This window comes from Canis aureus, chromosome 14 (assembly GCF_053574225.1).
Source record: "Canis aureus isolate CA01 chromosome 14, VMU_Caureus_v.1.0, whole genome shotgun sequence".
Classification (NCBI taxonomy): domain Eukaryota; kingdom Metazoa; phylum Chordata; class Mammalia; order Carnivora; family Canidae; genus Canis; species Canis aureus.
The window spans coordinates 46,991,229-47,010,493 of record NC_135624.1 but is presented as its reverse complement, the minus strand read 5'-3'; the positions used below and the strand labels follow the sequence as shown (position 1 = coordinate 47,010,493).

General features: G+C 44.4%; 1 protein-coding gene across 3 annotated transcripts in view; it reads left to right on the top strand.

Moving 5' to 3' along the window:
* The window catches only part of CORIN (corin, serine peptidase), a 235,731-nt gene that overhangs the window by 164,834 nt on the left and 51,632 nt on the right, over positions 1 to 19,265 (top strand). For 2 of the 3 annotated variants that reach the window (XM_077847934.1, XM_077847932.1), the window contains 4 exons: positions 2,030 to 2,137; positions 8,990 to 9,221; positions 12,726 to 12,871; positions 13,648 to 13,755. In XM_077847934.1, coding sequence (XP_077704060.1) covers positions 2,030 to 2,137; positions 8,990 to 9,221; positions 12,726 to 12,871; positions 13,648 to 13,755 — 594 coding nt within the window. The remainder of the gene's footprint in view (positions 1 to 2,029; positions 2,138 to 8,989; positions 9,222 to 12,725; positions 12,872 to 13,647; positions 13,756 to 19,265) is intronic. The other variant, XM_077847933.1, reaches the window with a different exon arrangement.

Here is a 19,265-nt window from a genome sequence, read left to right as displayed (position 1 = left end):
AAGAAAGTCATATGATAAAGTGTATCAAAAGTAAAATTTTATCATCTATTACTTAATCTAATGAATTCAACTTAATAAATGTATTTATATGCCAATATGTGGTTAAGCACTGGGGATTTAGTGGCAAGCAAAAGAGCTGTTGGAGCTTGCAGACTCCTGGGGAAGATTGGCATGATACAAATAACCATGCAAGTCATTATCGAACTATGGAGTGGCATAGGCCATGAGGGAAAATTCAGGGAGCAATGTGCCATATATGGGATGCATGGCCTGGTACAGGGCCTCAGGAAAGGTTCTTTGAGGAAGAGATATTGGAGCTAAGATCTGAAGACTGAGTGGAGTTGACTCAATGAAGGAAAGTAGGCCTGGAAAAAAAAGCATTTCAGACACAGGGAACTGCTTGGTCAAAGGTCCCAGGGAGTAAAGGAGCAAGGCGTTATCATTCAGAGGGTACCCGGCTGAAGGGGAGGGTACTAACTTCAGAATATTGTCACCGGTGATCGCAGGCTGGCTGTGCTACAGAGGTTGGGGAGGGTAGTAGGAGCTACTCAAGACTGGGCCCTATGGGGCCTATTCACGATTCAGGACTTTACAGCCCTCAGGCGCTGCTCTCAGCCTTCCCGGTTAGCCTTTCTGAGGCTCTAGTGGTGCCAAACTGTGCCCTTCCCACTCCAGTCTTTGCATATTTTGCTGTCTGCTTGGGAAACCCATTTTACTTTCTTATGCCAACTTAACTGCCTTAAAAACTCCTTCGAGAAGCTTTTCCCTTACTATCCTAGTCTGCTGCTATTGCCTTACAGATACCTTCAGTGGCACAATGAATCACACAGCATTGTAAGGTTCTCTGTTCATGGCCATACCCCTAGTTAGAATATAAGCCATTTCACCTCTTTTATCTTTTAATGCTTCATGTCACATAAGTTTGTCCCATAGCAGGCACTCAATATCTGCTGAAAGAATGAATGTATGTTGTCTTATTAAATTTATTTAAGAAATGAAACTCATGGAAATTGGCCTGGCTTACCTTGCAAAGATGGTTTGACTCTGATGATATTAAAAAAAAAAAAAAAAGAGTGGCATCTCTTTTCCTCAAGGCTATGATATATACTGTTGCACATTAATGGAAAGAGGTCAATATAATAAACACTGTGTCAGAATTATAGGTAAGAGTGATTATATGTATGTATATACACATACTGTCACTTACACTTAAAAACATCTTGCAAGATTTTCTAGACTCCAGATGACAAGTCTGAAAGTAATGGACTATAATGAGCAAGAGCTAGAAAGAGAATGAGCAGTGATTTATTACCTTATCCATTTAACCTACAAATGACCAGGAAATCAATGGGGAAAGCAGTTTCCTCTCTACATACCTTAAGGAAAAGCCATTAGGCTGACGCTACCGCTTTCATTCATTTGGAAACAAGAAACCCAATTCTCAGGTCATCGCAGCTAGGCCAGTGATACTTTCCAAGGACATAGAGAAAATATGGTTAGCAGCTGCATAGACTGGCACCATGACAAAGTATCCAAGGTGTATGGGTGTTGATGCCCTATTTATTTTTAGGGAAAACATTTTCCTTAGGGGGAAGACTAGAGTTGGGTGCAAATGAGTCCTTAAAATCATACCATTTGATATTCAAGATTCCAGGATCATTATGTTGGCCATTCTCTCCAGCCACTTAAATTTTATTTTGTAATCAAGTTTATTCACCCTGTATACATCAAACACTTTTTTTCTCCCCCATTGAAAGCAACAAGAGCCTGTTTCGTGGGATAGCTTGCCTCTCATTTCTTTGTTCCTGCGGAATCCTTTCGGAATAACTGTGTTGTATCTAGTTGCCAGGAAAATTAATGCAGAAAGTTACATGTTTAACCATGTGTTCAATATTTTTGGAGAAATTGGAAGGGAATTAAAGTTGTGTCATTCCTCTGCTCCACCAGACGTCCTTGATACTTTCAATCCTAGTGTAAGGAATTTACAGATGATGAAAGCAAATGTGCCTTTCCCCCCACCCCTTTGTAGGTCAGACTCCATGTCAAGAAGGTGACCAAAGATGCCTCTACAATTCCTGCCTTGATTCATGTGGTGGTAGCTCTCTTTGTGACCCGAACCACAGTCTAAATAACTGTAGTAAGTACAGCAGCTGACAAGTGCAATCACTGTGTCAGGATATGCATTTAGCTCTTTTTTTCTTTTGAATTGACATTGAAATAAATGCTGAAGTCTGGATCCCTCCAGATGTGTGTGTGTGTACATATATATACACATATTTCTTTTTTCTTTTTTCAAGGTTGCATGTGGTAGCAGAAAAGAAACAAAATGGTCTCAGTTAATGTAAAACGAGAAACAAATGTGTCATTGTGAATGGCCTATAAATCCAGATGGCTTAATATCATTACCGTTCGTTTCAATTCAGCATCAGCTCCCATATATTACTTTCTTGGCTCCAACCATGAGCAGATGTTATCTTCTCTTTTAAGGCACGGCTTCAAAAATGGAGACTTTATGCCCAGGAGCAAATACAAAGTTCGTCTACACAGCCTCATCAAACGGCAGTCCATCCTCCCAATAACATGTACTCTCACCTTTCCAGGAATTTTGCTGACCTGTCACAATCTTGTAGCTATTTGGGTAAATCGGCTCACTCTAAATTAGCTTTCTGTAGGGGAATGACTGGGGAGGAGACGATGGGCAGGGATAGCAGTGGGCTATACGGGCTCTCGTGGGAAATTGAAACTGGATCAGAAAGCCCCGCAGGACTCTGATCTCTCTAGTGATGAGTCCTTACTTGGGGGCTGTGCTCTTATATTCGGCTCCCTTCTTTCACTTTTTGTCATTGATTTTTGGCCTCATCTTCAGCTCGGGGCTTGAGATTCAGAAGTAGGCCTGTCAGCTTTCAGTTAGTTGAAAGGCTGAAGGGTTAGGGTCCTGGTTTTACTTGGTGGCCTTTCTGCATCACAGTAGAGCTCCTAGGGACTGCTTCTGGAACCCCACGAGTGTGAGGGAGGCAATCAGTGGAAAACCCAGATGGAGAAGAATTTTTTTTGCCTATTTTCATGAGGATTTAATAACTGTTTGGCTAACGGCACAATACCCAGCCCCTTTTCACTTCTAGATGAGAAAACAGTTGAGATAGAGACGTTAATCTGACCATCAAGGCATACTGCCATTTTATGCACTCTAAACTGATGTAAACGTGTGTGTGTGTATATGTGTGTGTGTGTGTGTGTGTGTTTTGGGTCTGTTGTTTCACTTTGCTTTATCCCCCCCAGTCTGCTCTGGAGCTTTTTCAGAAGTCTTTCTTTACCTCACCTTGAACTTGGCATGAGTAACTTTGAACAGTGACAAGGTCATCTCAAGGATACATGTTTATTATTAAGGTTTCAAGGGTCATCAGCATGGAATGGCACTTCATGTTAGATTTTTTTAAAAAAATGTTGAAAGAGCAGTGTTCGCCTGTGTGAGATTTGGGTGAGGAGTATCGGGTGTATGTTGTCCCATTTCCGGCATGTTTGAAATATGTCAAAATTTAGAAGTACGTTACACCTGTCAAGAAGAGAAGTGGAGAGAAGGGCACTGGGTAACCCTGGCTCATCTGGCTCATGTAGAGTGTGCGTATGACGTTCCAGGCTCTGGGAGGGGCACTGGTACTTTAATGGCAAAGAAGGGAGACGTGATTTCTGCCTTCCTGGAGACAACTTTGCAGTGTGGGAGGACACACTGCCATCTTTCCTTTCATGTCTTCTACATTAGTTTTCTCTTTAGGGTCTTTAAATGCACTCAGTGTCCCCAGCATCTCACTGTCTCTTCAGCTCCTTCATTTACCACAGATGTTCCTGCCTGGCTCTTTCCATATACACTCAGCAGACATTTGATCCTGTCCTCCTCTGAGTACCAGGCACTGGGCTAGTCACTGGTCCCTCACTCCTTCTGTGTTATTAAAAATAACTTCCAATCGAAAGTAAAGAAGTTTTTTTCTCATGTTTCAAAGAGCTTCGTGGTGGTACTTGTTGTACTTGGTTGTCTGTAAAGTTGGACCCGTAGCATCTTCTCCCAGAAAACTTCATGCACTTGAAAATGTGAGGAATTATTTGAAGATCTTTACCACTGGAGAGGCTATTATTACTTAGATTCCGGGGTGCAACTACACAGCATTGTCCTTTTGGGGGGAGCCTAAAAACCACATCTCTGATGACAGGGTGTACTGATGGGCTTGAAGCATCACAGTATCCCCACATCCACTCATAACCCAGAATCGTTACCGTGTTTGTGCCCTGCTGGGAGGCGAAATAAGAACATGTCCTTGCCTGAGGGAGTGGGAGCAGGCATGTTATTTCCCTTCACTCGGGTGTGAGGGACGAACCCATCACTTCCACCTTGTAGTATGCAATCAGACAACGGGGGAACCCCGTGGAAAGAGCAGTTCCTGGGCATGTGTCTCTCCCCACCACTCTGTGCCCATGATCGCCGTGGCTGTGTGAAGCCAGGGATGGCCATCATACCCCAAGGATTCTCAGGTTCCTCACAGTGTTTCATCAACTGTTATTTCTACATGTTTACCCTTGGTTTTTTTCCCCTCCAATATTGAGGAATTGGACAGTTTTGTTCTTTGAATAATTTCCTACCACCCTCTCAATGCACTGCTTTTCCTTGAGATCTCAAGGAACGACTAGTATAGGGGTGTGATAAAGGACCCAAACACCATAATGGTTAAGGACTTCGGTCCTTGCGAGCAAATGGTAGATGAGAGGAGTGATCTCTTTCTAAAAGCTTTCCCAACTAATGAGTGAGAAAGAAATGATTGAATTAGAATATTACCATTTGGTCACCATTTGGTAACCAGTTGTTTCCATTTGGTGGCATGAATTGGTGAATTAATGGGTCAAGGCATGGCGCATCTACAGCTGCTGACATCACAAAAAGAAAGAAATCGGATATACTTTGCCTTCTGATGGAAGAACACCGTAGCACCTATTGTCTTACCTAAGGGATGAGACTTAATGAACCTGCTAGATTCAGGGTAGGAAGGGTCGGGGAATATACCTCACTTCACCAAGAATGTGTAGTCAGCAAAATTCAAACCCTGGCACACTCTACAGTCAAATCCCTGGGTTCTTCAAGAGTTAAACATTAATTAAAAATAAAAGGATGGAGGGGGGAATCCAGATTAAGAGACTTAGAAGATAAAACAAGTTCTAAAAAATGGTCAGGCCTTTAAACTATAGTATTCAGGGTACAGGGCACACTTAGGAAATAAAACTATAAAGAAGAGGGATGCCTGGGTGGCTCAGGGGTTAAGCGTTTCCCTTTGGCTCAGGTCGTGATCCAGGGGTCCTGGGATCGAGTCCCACGTTGGGCTCATCGCAGGGAGCCTGCTTCTCCCTCTCTCTCTGTGTCTCTCATGAATAAATAAGCTCTTTAAAAAAAACTATGAAGAACAAGGAGGTGATAACTATGAAACTCAGTAGTTACTCCATGGAGAAAGGAGAAGACAGGGTACACGGAGGACCATCTGGGATGTCTGGCAAAGTTCAATTTCTCGATCTAGGTGATAGGTGGGTGTTCACCTTATAAACCTCATGAAACTATTGAAGATAATGATAAATATCATTAAGAAAAATATAGAATTTGAGGCAAAGATGAATCTTAGACTATTATATATGCCGATGGACGTTGAAAGCGACATTTCCTCATGTAAGTGACCACCATCTAACACAGGACTTCCAGTGGCTTCTGAGTACTGCATCATCATGGCAAGGACGTAACATCACTGAGTTAACAATCCCATCTTTAGGTTGAATTTAATCAACGTGGTTTTAGACTTTGAAAGGTGGGACATCATTAAGACTCCATTAGGACCCATTTTTTCAGCGGAATTTATTAAACCTCATCTGTGTTCAGGACAATGTGCTAAGCACAGCCTCAAACTTGTGTTGAAAACAGTAAAGAGCCTCATGTCTGTAACACGACTGCCCTCTCGTGGCGATTATAAGTCAAGCTAGGGACCTGGTGAGTCCAAGTCTTAAGATAAAAAAGCTTATTGATCCTGTGAATCCTAGAACCTGCGGTTGACAGGTATTTTGAGAGTCTATCTTGCTTGACACTCCGCGAGAAATGCCTTGTGGAGGAATAAAATACGAGATTCAATCGCCCTTATCACATTCAGAAGAGATCTCCAGAATAATACAGGACCGTCCCTGCATCCCTTCATCTTCCTTGGCTCGGAAACACTGAAGGCTTATAGCACATCCCAAATCAAAAGCGATATGGTTTCCACATACCAAAGAGAACAAATATCCATGTGGTAGGTCTACTAATCATCTAAATAAATTATACCAATAAACAGTTAAAACTTGATAGGGTGGTAGAGGAAGAGAGAGAAGGAAAGGCATATACGAGGGAAAAAAAAGACTACATCAAAATCTCTGTGAATCATCTCATTTTTGGGCGAAATTAAAGAAATAAGGAAAAATACAGTTAGAGCGGCATCTACTGACTTAGAAGACGGTCATGATGAATAACTGAGCAACAAAAGCAAGTTGAGGAGTGACAGGAATGGTACGACTCTACGTTGGCAGAGGAAGCAAACACAAATCTCCATCCGTGTGTAGACACACCTGGAGATGTGAGCCAGCGAGAGGCAGGGAAGGATTCGAAGCCAGCCTGTTGTTTTTGAGGGTAGGTGAGGGAAAGGGGGGCAGGGAGACGGTGGACTTTTGCTTTATGGGTCTGGCATTGTTTTTATTGTCATGAGGAATATGCATTTTTTTATGATGCAAAATCAAAATATTTAAATGTTACTCCTCTTTTGTAAGTCCGTGGACATGATAAGCTGAGCCAGCCCCACACCTCTGTGTGTGCTTTTCTTCTCTGCACCCTCTACTCATTCTCAGGATTATGCCAGCTTGACGGTGTTCCCTCTTTTCCAGTAAATGGAGACTCTAATTGCACTTTGTCAGGAGGGCTTTTAATCAGACTCCTCCTCGGGGGCGCCTGGATGCTCAGTTGGTGAGGGTCTGCCTTTGGCTCAGGCCACAATCTCGGGGTCCTGGATTAAGCTCCAAGTTGGGCCTCCTGCTCGGTGGGGAGCCTGCTTCTCCCTCTCCCTCTCTACTCTTTCTCTTTCCCTCTCTCTCAAATCAATAAATAAAAATAAAAATAAAAAATCAGACTCCTTACCAACATCATTTCCTCGAAGCCCTCAGATGCTTTAAATTGAGCAGTGGTTCCAAGCTGTTTTGCTGTTTCACCCCAGTCCTTATTACCAGTCTTTCTGCACGTATCTCACTTGTTGGCCAAATCATCGAGTTTCATTAAATAATGACTCTTGGTCAGGCCTGGAGTCCTCGGGGGGCCTGGGCAGATTGCCCAGCGCACGTGCTTGCCTCTCACCCCCCAGTGGGGCCCAGCTCCTGCAGGCAGAGAGGGAGCGGGGGGCTTTGCCAGGTTCTCCCCAAACCCCGCTGATCCTGGGAGGGCTTCCTGCGGCCCCTTCCACCTGGCCCTCTGGGCACTTGCCGTTTTCTTCATGCCGCTGTTCTGGCCTCGTGTCCTGCCACCGCTACCAGAAAAACCCATCTTTCTTCCGATAGAGACGGTGGCGTGCCTTAGCGTCCCTAGTGTGGCAGGGACTATGTTTTTCATTCTCTTTTACATTTTAGGTGCCCAGGAGAGCTCCTGACACCGCCCACACCCCCCATCCTTCCTGCCTCCGTGGGGCACTGTGCGAGGGACAGACTTTGAGATTGAGAAATCAAGTCTCATTTCTCAAAAATCTCTGAATTAGAGGTTCCTGGGTGGCTCAGTCAGTTAAACACCTGACTCTTGGTTTCGGCTCAGGTCATAAGATCGAGCCCCTCGTCTGGCTCTGTACTCAGCACAGAGTCTGCTTGAGGTTCTTTCCCCCTCCCTTTTCTTTTGCCCCTCCCTCTCTGCTCCCCCCCCCTCAATCAATAAATAAAATCTTTTTTAAAAAATCACTGAATTATGCGGAGGATGCAAGTGAGTAAAGCATACAGTGGAAGGCAATGTGTATGCTTAAGATGCTGTGGTGCTCAGCGGAGACTCCTGCTGGGAGGCAGAGGGGGAGGGTGGTTGGCCAGCCAGGAAGGCTTCCCAGAGGAGGTGTCTGTGCAGAGTCCTACAGGCCAAGGAGGCATTGGCCTGGTGAGAAGATGGGAAAGGATCATTCCAGGCAGCAGGTGCTACATGCCCCCGGCAGCTAGAACCACAACTGCATTTGAGGGGTGATTACAAGTATGTCAGGAGGAGGAGATAAGAGAAGAGCCAACAGGACCCACGGGGGCATGTCAATCTTAAAATATTTGTTGTCACCAAGGAAATACCGCTGATGAGATAGTCTTTGGTGCTGAGGGTGGGAAGTCAGGCTGAGGTTGACGTGTGAGACAGGTTGGATGCCAAGCTAACGGGTTGGTATTTTGTCTCATTAGCCATGGGTGCCTGATGAGAGCTCAGCCTCCTCTTGCCCTGAGATCGTGTAGCCTTATGTTGAAACCAACTGATCAACAGTCAAATGTAGAGAAGGAAATAATCTTGTCTATTTAACCAAATTCATTGATGTTTTTTTAAATGGCTGTGAAGATGAGGGGATGTCTTCATTAAGAGGTAATGAATAAATCAGAAGACAAAATGGGTCAAAGGAAACATTAAAAGAGAGTCACTTTCAGATCAGTTGAGCCTAGGGAAAAAGTGAAGAAAGACTTTCTCCGACGTGCATACTGGGCGCTGTGCTAGCAGCTGCCTCTACTGAAGTGATTCCTGGCTTGGTAGTTCTTTAACCAAATTCTTTATCTTCTGATGGAAGTTATATTCTGTTTGCATTCTAGTCTTAGTTATTATTTTTAAAAGACGGTAGGATAGATTTCAATTTCATAAGTATTTAAGAAATTGTTTTATATATGAAATTTTCTCTCCCCTCTCTCTCTATATATATATTTATGAACTTGTATGTTTTCTTATTAGGTCAATGTGAACCGATTACATTGGAACTCTGCATGAATTTACCCTACAACCATACAAATTACCCAAATTACCTTGGCCACAGAACTCAAAAGGAAGCATCCATCAGCTGGGAGTCCTCTCTTTTCCCCGCACTTGTTCAAACCAACTGTTACAAATACCTCATGTTCTTTGCTTGCACCGTTTTGGTACCAAAGTGTGACATGAACACAAGCCAGCGTATCCCACCCTGCAGGTAATTCAGTGGGGTCTCCCCCAAGCATCCTCGTTTTTCCCTCAGGGACAATCAAGGGATCAGAGACGGAGTTTGAGTTTAGATCAAGTCCATGTTGCTAAGGAGCTCTGTGTTTAACAAATGATGTGCTTACAAGGTAAAGCAGTAGGAATTCTAAAATGAACATTTGAGTAAGAATTCATTACTAACGTACCACACGAGGGAGGTAGGAACTGCCTTCTGTAATAATTCGCATATTTTAATCAAACAAAATCAGACATGTTTCACTTCGGTGGATCAAGAATTGTTCTAAAATGTGAGTTAGCAGAAGAAGGGGTGTATCTACCTCTTTGGGAACCCTGGTGTGTTTAAAATGCTGCTTTCTGGTAGCAGCAAAAAATTAGAGACATGACATATAAGTGGTGGCCCGAAGGTTGGACAAGGGACGGACTTCCTGACCTTCTTCTACTTGCTTGGATGAAACAAGGAGCCTATAACTTGGACTCAGGATGAGTGAGATCCTGCCTTTCAGGTTAAGAGAACAACTCCGGAGTCCACTGTCCGGTCCAAGTCCTGGCTCTCCTGCAGCTGCTCTGTGGCCTGGGACAGGTTCCTTTGTCTCTTTGGGCCTCATTTCTTCTACTTCTGTGAAATCAAGACAGTGACGGTTGTTGGGTTGGGCTGTGGGAGGTTCAGTGACTGTGCCTAAATGTTAGGGCTTCTGGTTGTAAGCTCTTAAGGGAACGATAGCTCTGAGGGTAGGAGAGGAATCCTGCTGCGTGGTGGCTCTTTGCTTGCTCTTCTATGCCACGTGTGGCCTTTTGGTCAGAGAATGTGCAAGACGAGACAGCGGTCACAGAGGTGGGCAGCTGCTCTCTTGATGCTTGATTTTCCATCAAGAGGGGGGTACACAGATGTGCGTGTCTAAATGTGAGCGGTGACTACGGGAACCATGTGTTGGGATCAGAAGTCACGTGGAGTTTTAAGAAACAGCAGTAACATCAATACAGTGGACAGATGGGAAAACAATAAATTGAATAGCAGATATCAAATGGATGATGAGGAAGGGGCATCTGTAGAGGACAGGAAGCAATAAAATTTCAAAATGAGTTGGGGAGCTGGATAAATTATACAAACAGATGAAAAGTTAATGTTAACATAATTCCAAAAACTTCTGTAAAATGCCCTTTAAAGTAATTGCTTATAAGACATCTACTCATTTTATGTTGTTTCTAGTTTTTACTCCACTTTGGCTAAGCAAGTCCAAGGATGATGAGCAATAACTCCTGATAATACTTAACACGTGCTTGCACTGATTTTCTTTTCATGTGTATAAAAAGGTTCCCTAACGCAGTATTCTCTGGAATAGATTTACATCCTCATATGATTTATAATTTCAGGGCTTATGTTTCACATTAAAACGCCCAAGACGAGCCTGACCCCGAGACGTTGCTCAATCAACATTTTAGTGAACTTCCTTTAAATGCTTTAGTTCGGTTTCTTCAGTTTCCATGTACATCTTGCATTTTCAGTGGCTCTCAAAATGAATTTTATGTTTTGATATTTGTGTATAAGAATTTTTCTTGACATTCTGACAAGAATAAAGTACTCGTATGTTCGTGAAGCAACGTTGCTTTTGCCATGCCCATGTGTATTGATCTTAACGTTTAGTTTTTAAGTTATGAATCTAAAAAATCCAATATTATCGAGCCCTTACAATGTGCTAAATATTTTGGGGGTAGTGCTGCTTTCTTGCTCTCAAAAATATCCTTTTGACGGAGGGCCCTACCCTCAGGTCCTGTGGCTGACCGCCCCATGGATTAGGACAAGAACTGCGACTCCCCTGCTGTGGCAGTCCCGCATGTTGTCTTATTTTTATTGTATTACTTCACTCGGTTATTTTCATGTATTATTGTGCTTTTTCCATTTTATTGAAAAAATAGGAAGAGGTAGGGTCCGGCACCATACGGTGTTCCATAGAATTAGGTGTCTTATGGCTGATTTAAAATTGCAGCAATTAAATTGTAAATATTTTTTATAAATCTGCAACAAAACCATTCAGTTTAACTGAGGGTCATTGAGCCACTATTGAGCTTCCTGTTTTTGCAAAACTAACAGGAGAAGCCGCGGCTTTGTCTTCACCCCAAGTTCTGAGGCTCAGCCAGCATCGAGTTTATCCTCTGTCTTGTGCAGACTTAGATGTAAATAGAGCTTTCTCTAAACTTCTTCATCCTATTATTGACTTTTCCATACCAGTTTCTAGCCAGACTGGAGCTAACCTTTCTGGAAGATCTGCTCCCATTTTATCAAGAAAGAGACAGAGAACTTTGTTGAAATTAATAGCTTGAAGTTTAAAACTTCTGAAAATAAATAATATACTTGAAAGGAAATAAATAAAGGAAAAATTATTTTGGTCGTATTTACTTTTAAAAAAAAAACTACGTAACTCATTTCCCTATAATATATTGAGGTAAAAAAATCTCCTGTGAAGCATGCTGATATCTCACTTTAAAAATACACTTTGAAAATAAAATAAAATAAAATAAAATAAAATAAAATAAAATAAAATAAAATAAAATACACTTTGTGCAGATGAGACGATGCACATGAAAGCAAGCCCCTAGCACAATGCTTAGTATATTTTTTCTTTAAAAAAGAAACAAACACGCGTTACTTTACCCAACGTGAGCTTGGTATTGATGGGATTGGGAGAAGTACCAAGCTTTTCTAAACTACTTGTCTAAGCTGAAGTGCTGATGGCCATGCCTTAGGTAAACCAGGTTGGCGCATTAAATAGTTCCCATGGTTGGTCACCAGAGGGAGACATTTCTGAGGTGGAGGCTGTTGTATAGATTCCATGACCCTTGGTGGGGGGCTCTCCAAACTGATGTTGGGAAGGTCCTGGCTTCCTGGAATAAAAACATTGGAGAATGTGTCTGCTTGAGAGACAGAATGAGAAAGGTAGAGTGCGGAGGAGAATCTGTGTCCTGGATGTTGTTCGAGGGTGTGAACTTGCAGTTAGTAGATACCTAAGGTCCTAGAGATCTTCAGCACCATATTCTGAATATAGACAACAATGTTATATTATAATGGTCGAACTTGCTAAGAGTCTAGATCTTAATTATTCCAACCACAGAAAAGACATGATAATTATGTGATGTTAGAAATTCTATCACTACATGACAATTTATACAGATGTATCGAATCAACATGTTTTCCACCTTAAATTTACATCATGGTGTACGTGAAATATATTTCAATAAAAAAGCACACAAATTTCTATTTCTGTAATGATGTTTCTCTTAGTGAAAGTATTTTGGTGGTGTGAATGTGCTTTGTGGAGGTATTACTCATTTTGTTTTCCCAGATATCAGTTATGTGTGCATCGCTGTGTGTTGGTATATACACACACCAGGCACAGAGACCCACACTCGTACAGAATTAAAACCCTATATATGGTCCTAACATCCTATCTCAGGTGTAGCTATTTCTGCTTCTCATGTTCTATCTTTCTGGCTCTTTTAGAGCACTGTGCGAGCACTCGAAAGAACACTGTGAGTCTGTTCTTGGGATCGTGGGCCTACAGTGGCCTGAAGACACAGATTGCAGTCAGTTTCCAGAGGAAAATTCAGATAACCAAACCTGCCTAATGCCTGATGAAGGTGTGGAAGGTAAAGTTTTGAATTAATTACCATGGGATGTCTAACGTGGATGAATATATCAGCTACTTTATCAAGTTTCTGTGGTTCTTGTTCTTATTGTCTTCTCGTTGTCAATGAGGGTGCATGATGAGTGATTCTATGAACTTGGTTACATGGAAAAACTTGGTGCTCCTCTGTGAGATATTGTCTTCATTTTAAAAATAAATTGTAGAAAGGTATTTAATATTCCAGATATTTCTCTTACCCACACTCAACTCACAGAGCCCATTACTTGTGCATGCTGCTTTTATACTTGGGGTCCCAAAGGTAATGGTGAACATCAGGTCTTGGTTACTTCGAGTTTAAAACATTTAGAGACCTTGGCAACATAGGATCATCAGGTAGGGAAATGAAGTCAGGGACCTGCCCACCACTGGTGGAGAAATTAGAAGAGGAAACAATTTTGACTCATCAAGGGCACCTAGGTAGTTAGAAGCATCAGCTCCATGGGCTATTTCAGGCTCTGGCAATCCATTGAATGGACAGGGTTGTCCATTCAGGGAGGTAGTCAATTGCTGGGAAGCATAAAGACAGCAAACAACTGACGGGAGAGATGATGCCAAGGATGAAGGAGAAAGATACTGATAAACAGAGAAAGCCAAATTAACTTTGGTTGGGTCAGCTTTACAGAGGGCCATCTTATCTTCAGGAATAGCTCCTTGACAATAGTCCACATGTAAGTAGATAAATGAGCTGATGGTTCCAGGTTTTCTATTGAAAATAATATGGCTCATTGTTTTTAACAGAATGCTCACCTAGTCACTTCAAGTGTGGCTCCGGACGGTGTGTTCTGGCTTCCAGAAGATGTGATGGCCAGGCCGACTGTGATGATGACAGTGATGAAGAAAACTGTGGTGTGTGTTGAGATGATGCTTTTGTTTTTCTTTTTTAAAAGGTTGTTTATTTGACAGAGAGAGAGATAGAGCACAAACAGGGGGAGTAGCAGAGGGAGAGGGAGAAGCAGGCTCTCCACTGAGCAGGGAGCCCAGTGCGGGGCTCAATCCCAGGACCTAGAATCATGACCTGAGCCGAAGGCAGATGCTTAACTGACTGAGCCACCCAGGTGCCCCAGAGATGACACTTTTCTTAAATATACATTAATGCCTGGTTAGGTGAAAGGACTGTATTTAAAAATGTCATCTGTTCACTGATAATCATAAGGAGTGATGAGGATTGAGTGCTACTGTATTTACTTTTAATATTACCAAATAACAAGGTATCAATCAATAGGTGTTTTTCATGTTAACTCTATTGATTTCCCCTAAATGATACTTCTGTTTATAACCTTGGTGATACACGTTCTAATCCTTAGTGGAAGGAGAAGCACTTCACAAACGTAAGGGATTATTTTTATTATTAGAGATATAAAGCAGTTGTCACCTGTCTAGATGTCAGAATAACAGTGTCTTTGCATATGATTTCCACGTTGTTAACCAGGCATCTAGATACACAAAGACAGAGTTCAGGCTCCAACATTGAGATTTAATTGGAATTCATTTTCATGCCCTCTCTGATTTTGTCTCTGTCGGCAAAGGATAAAACTCTTTCTGACGTTTCTGCATTGAGTTCCAAAATCACCAATGGAAAGGCCAGAAATGCCAATGGTAATTTGAGTGGAGCTAATTTCAGTTTTATTTTCCTGCAAATTTTCTGTACTCGTAACCTCAGAGTGTGTCAGGGAATAGAAAACAGGCAATGCTCTTAACTAAGCAATATTCTGGAGTAAAGCAAAATGATTGAGAGGCTATCCAAAGAATAGTCGGGTTATGATCATTTACCTTGTCCTGCGTACAAATGAATTGGCATTCTTTGTCTTTAAAAGCACAAAAGGCAATACAGCTTTTGAAATTATTTTATTCTTTTGGCCTTTGAGGTATGAAATATTGCCTTGTTTCCCAAAATAAATTTTCCACAGTAGACATTGCCCTTCTGGTCTAGACAAAATGTCACAAACAATAAACTGAAATCCTATCAGTTGCTATAAATATGGACAAGTGCATCTTCTAGAAAATTAGACTTGTCAGGATGATGGTACAATAGCCAGGGGTAATTTTGTTAGAGAAGAACATCCAGTGTTTTGAGAAGCTGCTGTTGTTTGCTTGTGTGTGGTCTTTATGTAGAGAAATAAATCGAAATTCACCGAATATCCCTATATAAATGATTTATTGAGAATCTATTGGATTTGTTTGCTCAACGATGACTGCAATGGGTTATGGAATTCTGAGATGCAATTTAAAATGGATTATCTTTGATAATTTAAAGAGATTACATGGCACTCTCCTGGGATGGCTAGACCTAAACCTGTAATGGGGAACTAAATATTTGAGAAATGTAAAAACTTAGTTTTAAACGGTCAGAGTCTTTGAATATATTTTGCAAAAAGAAATTCAAAGCACTAGAGGGTTTACGTGATCCTAACATGCCGAGTTTCTAGTGGAGCCATGAGGTTTTTTTTATCAATACTTTATTCACACAATTAAAGGTACACCAGAATGATAGAATCAGTGGTCTAATCCCTACCAACACTCAATGTATTATGGTGGCAGTACTGGGAGAGAGCTCTGGTTAAGGAAAGTTAAGTGGGAGAGAAGTTAATCCATTTGGAGTTGCACTAATTGCCCCAATGGTATTCAGTTATGAGAAAACTTTTTTTTTGTAAATTTATTTTTTATCGGTGTTCAATTTGCCAACATATAGAATAATACCCAGTGTTCATCCCATCAAGTGCCCCCCTCAGTGCCTGTCACCCAGTCACTCCCACCCCCCGCCCACCTCCCCTTCCCCCCACCCCTAGTTCGTTTCCCAGAGTTAGGAGTCAGTTATGAGAAGACTTTCATTTTTTCTTTTTTTTTTTATAAAGATTTTATTTATTTATTCATAAGAGACAGAGAGAGAGAGAGAGAGAGAGAGAGAGAAAGGGGCAGAGACACAGGCAGAGGGAGAAGCAGGCTCCATGCAGGGAGCCCGATGTGGGACTCGATCCTGGGTCTCCAGGATCACGCCCTGGGCCGCTAAGCCCCCCGGGTTGCCCTCATTAAGTTTTTCAAAGTGACTGATGATGGAAATTTTTACACGTATTTCCCTTTGGGACGTATGCACACATTTGAATGGCATGTCCGGTGCTCTGGGAAAGTGAGACACTTAAAAGCAAATGAAGAAGTCACCTTGAGGAGGGCCTAGGGGAGGACTATTGGGAAGTTGTCCAGCTCCCACTTGTCATTTTCCCAGTTGTTCGTCTGTTTCCACGGGCGTGCGTGGCACCATCTGGCGGTGCAAACATCAGCTCCAGCAAGGCTGGGTTTCAGCCCAGGCTTTTTACATGTTTCCGATTTATACTGTCCATTGTGGAGTTTAATACATTTATGGGCTTGGGTTTTTTGAATAATGTGACAGTTCACTATTCACTCTCACACCGCACATCCTCCAGAACTTCTAAAAACAGTATGAGGTTCTCCTCTCAAAAACAATACTTACTCATCTATAAAATCATTGATGTGTTGGAAATTTATTTTGTGGCTCTTTGGAAATCTGCAGGAGGAAAACACGGTAGCTGAAGCACACCATGTATAAATGTGCTGTCAAAATACAGGTTTCCCTTGCTGTCCGAAAGGAGAGCATTCCTATAAAAACTTTCATCAGCCAGAATTGTGTAAAGTGAAGAGGCGATTACCAATAATTTATTGGAAGACTTTTTGACTGTTCCAAGACCCTAAAAATATCCTCTCTTAGGCTTTTCTAATACCTGCCACACATTTTGCTAATGGATGTGCAAAATAAATCAAGACAAAGCAGAGATGCTCACAAACATCCAGGTGACAGTGGCTCGATGACGAGGGGCCCGGTGAGGTGCTTGGGGCGCCCCCCCGCTGCTCAGGGTGCCTGCTGCCTGCAAAACAAATGCTGAAGCTATTTTCCTTTCTCACTGTTTTTTCCTAAAAGCAAAACCCTCTCCGTACTTCATTTGGTTAGGAAAGCAGTTACCCACGTGGGTCTTTCCTAAAAGCCAAGTGCCATGGTGGGAACTTCCCCGCTCGGGGGATGCCTGTAGATGCAGACACTTAGCAGGGAGCTGTGGGGCTCTGAAGCGTCTCCTGCTTCCGTGGTCAGTATTTTTTTTTTTTTTTTTTTTAAGATTTTAGTTACTTATTCACGAGAGACACAGAGAGGCAGAGACCCGGGCAGAGGGAGAAGCAGGCTCCCCGCGGGGAGAGCCGGGTGCGGGCCTCGATCCGGGGACCCCGGGGCCACGCCCTGAGCCCGAGGCAGGCGCCCCTTGAGGTCGGTTTATGCTGTCCAAGTGGTGTCCGCGGGGTGGTCGCTAAGGTCAGCAGCAGTTGAAACACTGTGGGTTTTAGCGGCGTTTTCCACAAGCGTTTAGGAGGATCGCGCAAATCTGAACGCAGGGCTCGAGCCTTGCTCCCGGGGAGGAGAGCGGAGCCGCGGGGCGACCGCAGAGTCGCTGCTGGGTCAGTGGGAGGCGCGTCCTGGTCTCGGAGGTTGCGGGTCTGTCACTGGCGGGACAGGCGCCGCGTGGACGGGGATGCCCGTAGGCCCGCGTGGACGGAGATGCCTGCGGGGCCGCGTGGACGGGGATGCCCGTGGGGCCGCGTGGACGGGGATGCCGGCGGGGCCGCGTGGACAGAGATGCCCACGGGGCCGCGTGGACGGGGATGTCCATGGGGCCGCGTGGACGGGGATGCCCGTAGACCCGCGTGGACGGAGATGCCTGCGGGGCCGCGTGGACGGGGATGCCCGTGGGGCCGCGTGGACGGGGATGCCGGCGGGGCCGCGTGGACAGAGATGCCCACGGGGCCGCGTGGACGGGGATGCCCGTAGACCCGCGTGGACGGGGATGCCCATGGGGCCGCGTGGACGGGGATGCCCGTAGACCCGCGTGGACGGAGATGCCTGCAGGGCCACGTGGACGGGGATGCCCGTAGACCTGCGTGGACAGAGATGCCCATGGGGCCGCGTGGACGGGGATGCCCGTAGACCCGCGTGGACAGAGATGCCCATGGGGCCGCGTGGACGTGGATGCCGGCGGGGCCGCGTGGACAGAGATGCCCACGGGGCCACGTGAACGGGGATGCCCGTGGGGCCGCGTGGACGGGGCCCCCGCGGAGCTAGCAACCTGCTGACACCAGCTGATTTTCCGCGTGACCGTGTGCAGGCGCTGCGGCCCCAGCGGGGGAGAGAGCCGGGGGCCAGGGACAGAGCCGGGGGCCAGGGACAGAGCCGGGTCGCCTGCCTGCGGAGGTCTGAGCCCGCGGGCCGCGGGGAGCCTTGCTGAGCCGTGTCCGCGGCCTGAGGCCCCGCCAGGAGCAGGCGGCGCCCACGGCTCAGCGCGGGGTTCAGGGCTGTAGCTGAGGCGGCTGCACCGCACGTGGCTAGAAATAAAGCCCCTTGGGGCACAGAGAGCCTCACAGTCACTGATCGGTCACCCTCCTATGGCAAAGGGTGTCCGCGGTGCGCAGAAAGTGACCACAGCACAACCACCCACGGGGCATCGAGGGCCGTTCTGTTTATCTTCAAATGATGAAAAAGCATTTCATCACCAGTCTTTGCTCTCCTCTAGGGCTCCAGCAAAATAAGATGGAATCTTTAGATATGACCTTTCCTTGGGATCAAAGCACCCTAGGCTGTGTTCCAAGCCTCTGGCTCTGATGTTTGTGGGCTGTACAGCCTGATTTTAAAAGTTTTCCAAAAGACCTTTTTAAAAAAAAAAATCCATTTGGACTCTGTAATAGTATTTGTGTAACTTCTCACAGAGAATGACTCACCTGGCATTTTTAGCAAATAGTAGTCTCTCCATGCCTCTAGTTCTCTTGACCATGCCCTGTGACTTATAGAAACAGAGCAAGAGCCACTGGGTCCAGACCATGTCAGATACCCACAGATGTACTTTCAGGATGAATCTTCAGGATTGATTTTTTAAAAGATTTTATTTATTTATTCACAAGAGACACAGAGAGAGAGAGAGGCAGAGACACAGGCAGAGGGAGAAGCAGGCTCCATGCAGGGAGCCTGATGTGGGACTCGATCCCGGGACTCCAGGATCAGGCCCTGAGCTGAAGGCAGGCGCTACACTGCTGAGCCACCCAAAGATCCCTATGATTGATTTCTAATCCCTCGGTAGGGTTTAATTTTTTCCATGTTAAGGAAGAAACATTCTCCTCCCCTTTAGGTATTTTGCGACTTGGTTAATTGCTTTGCTCTTTTATTTGGCACCTTGGGCAGGCAGCTTGAAATGGCAGGGAGTGCTCTGTGTAGACCTCGCCTTGGATTTAAATCTCAACTCAGCCCGTAGAGGCTGTGTGACTTTTGGCCAGGCGCTTAAATTCTCTGGGCCTCAGTTTTCTCACCT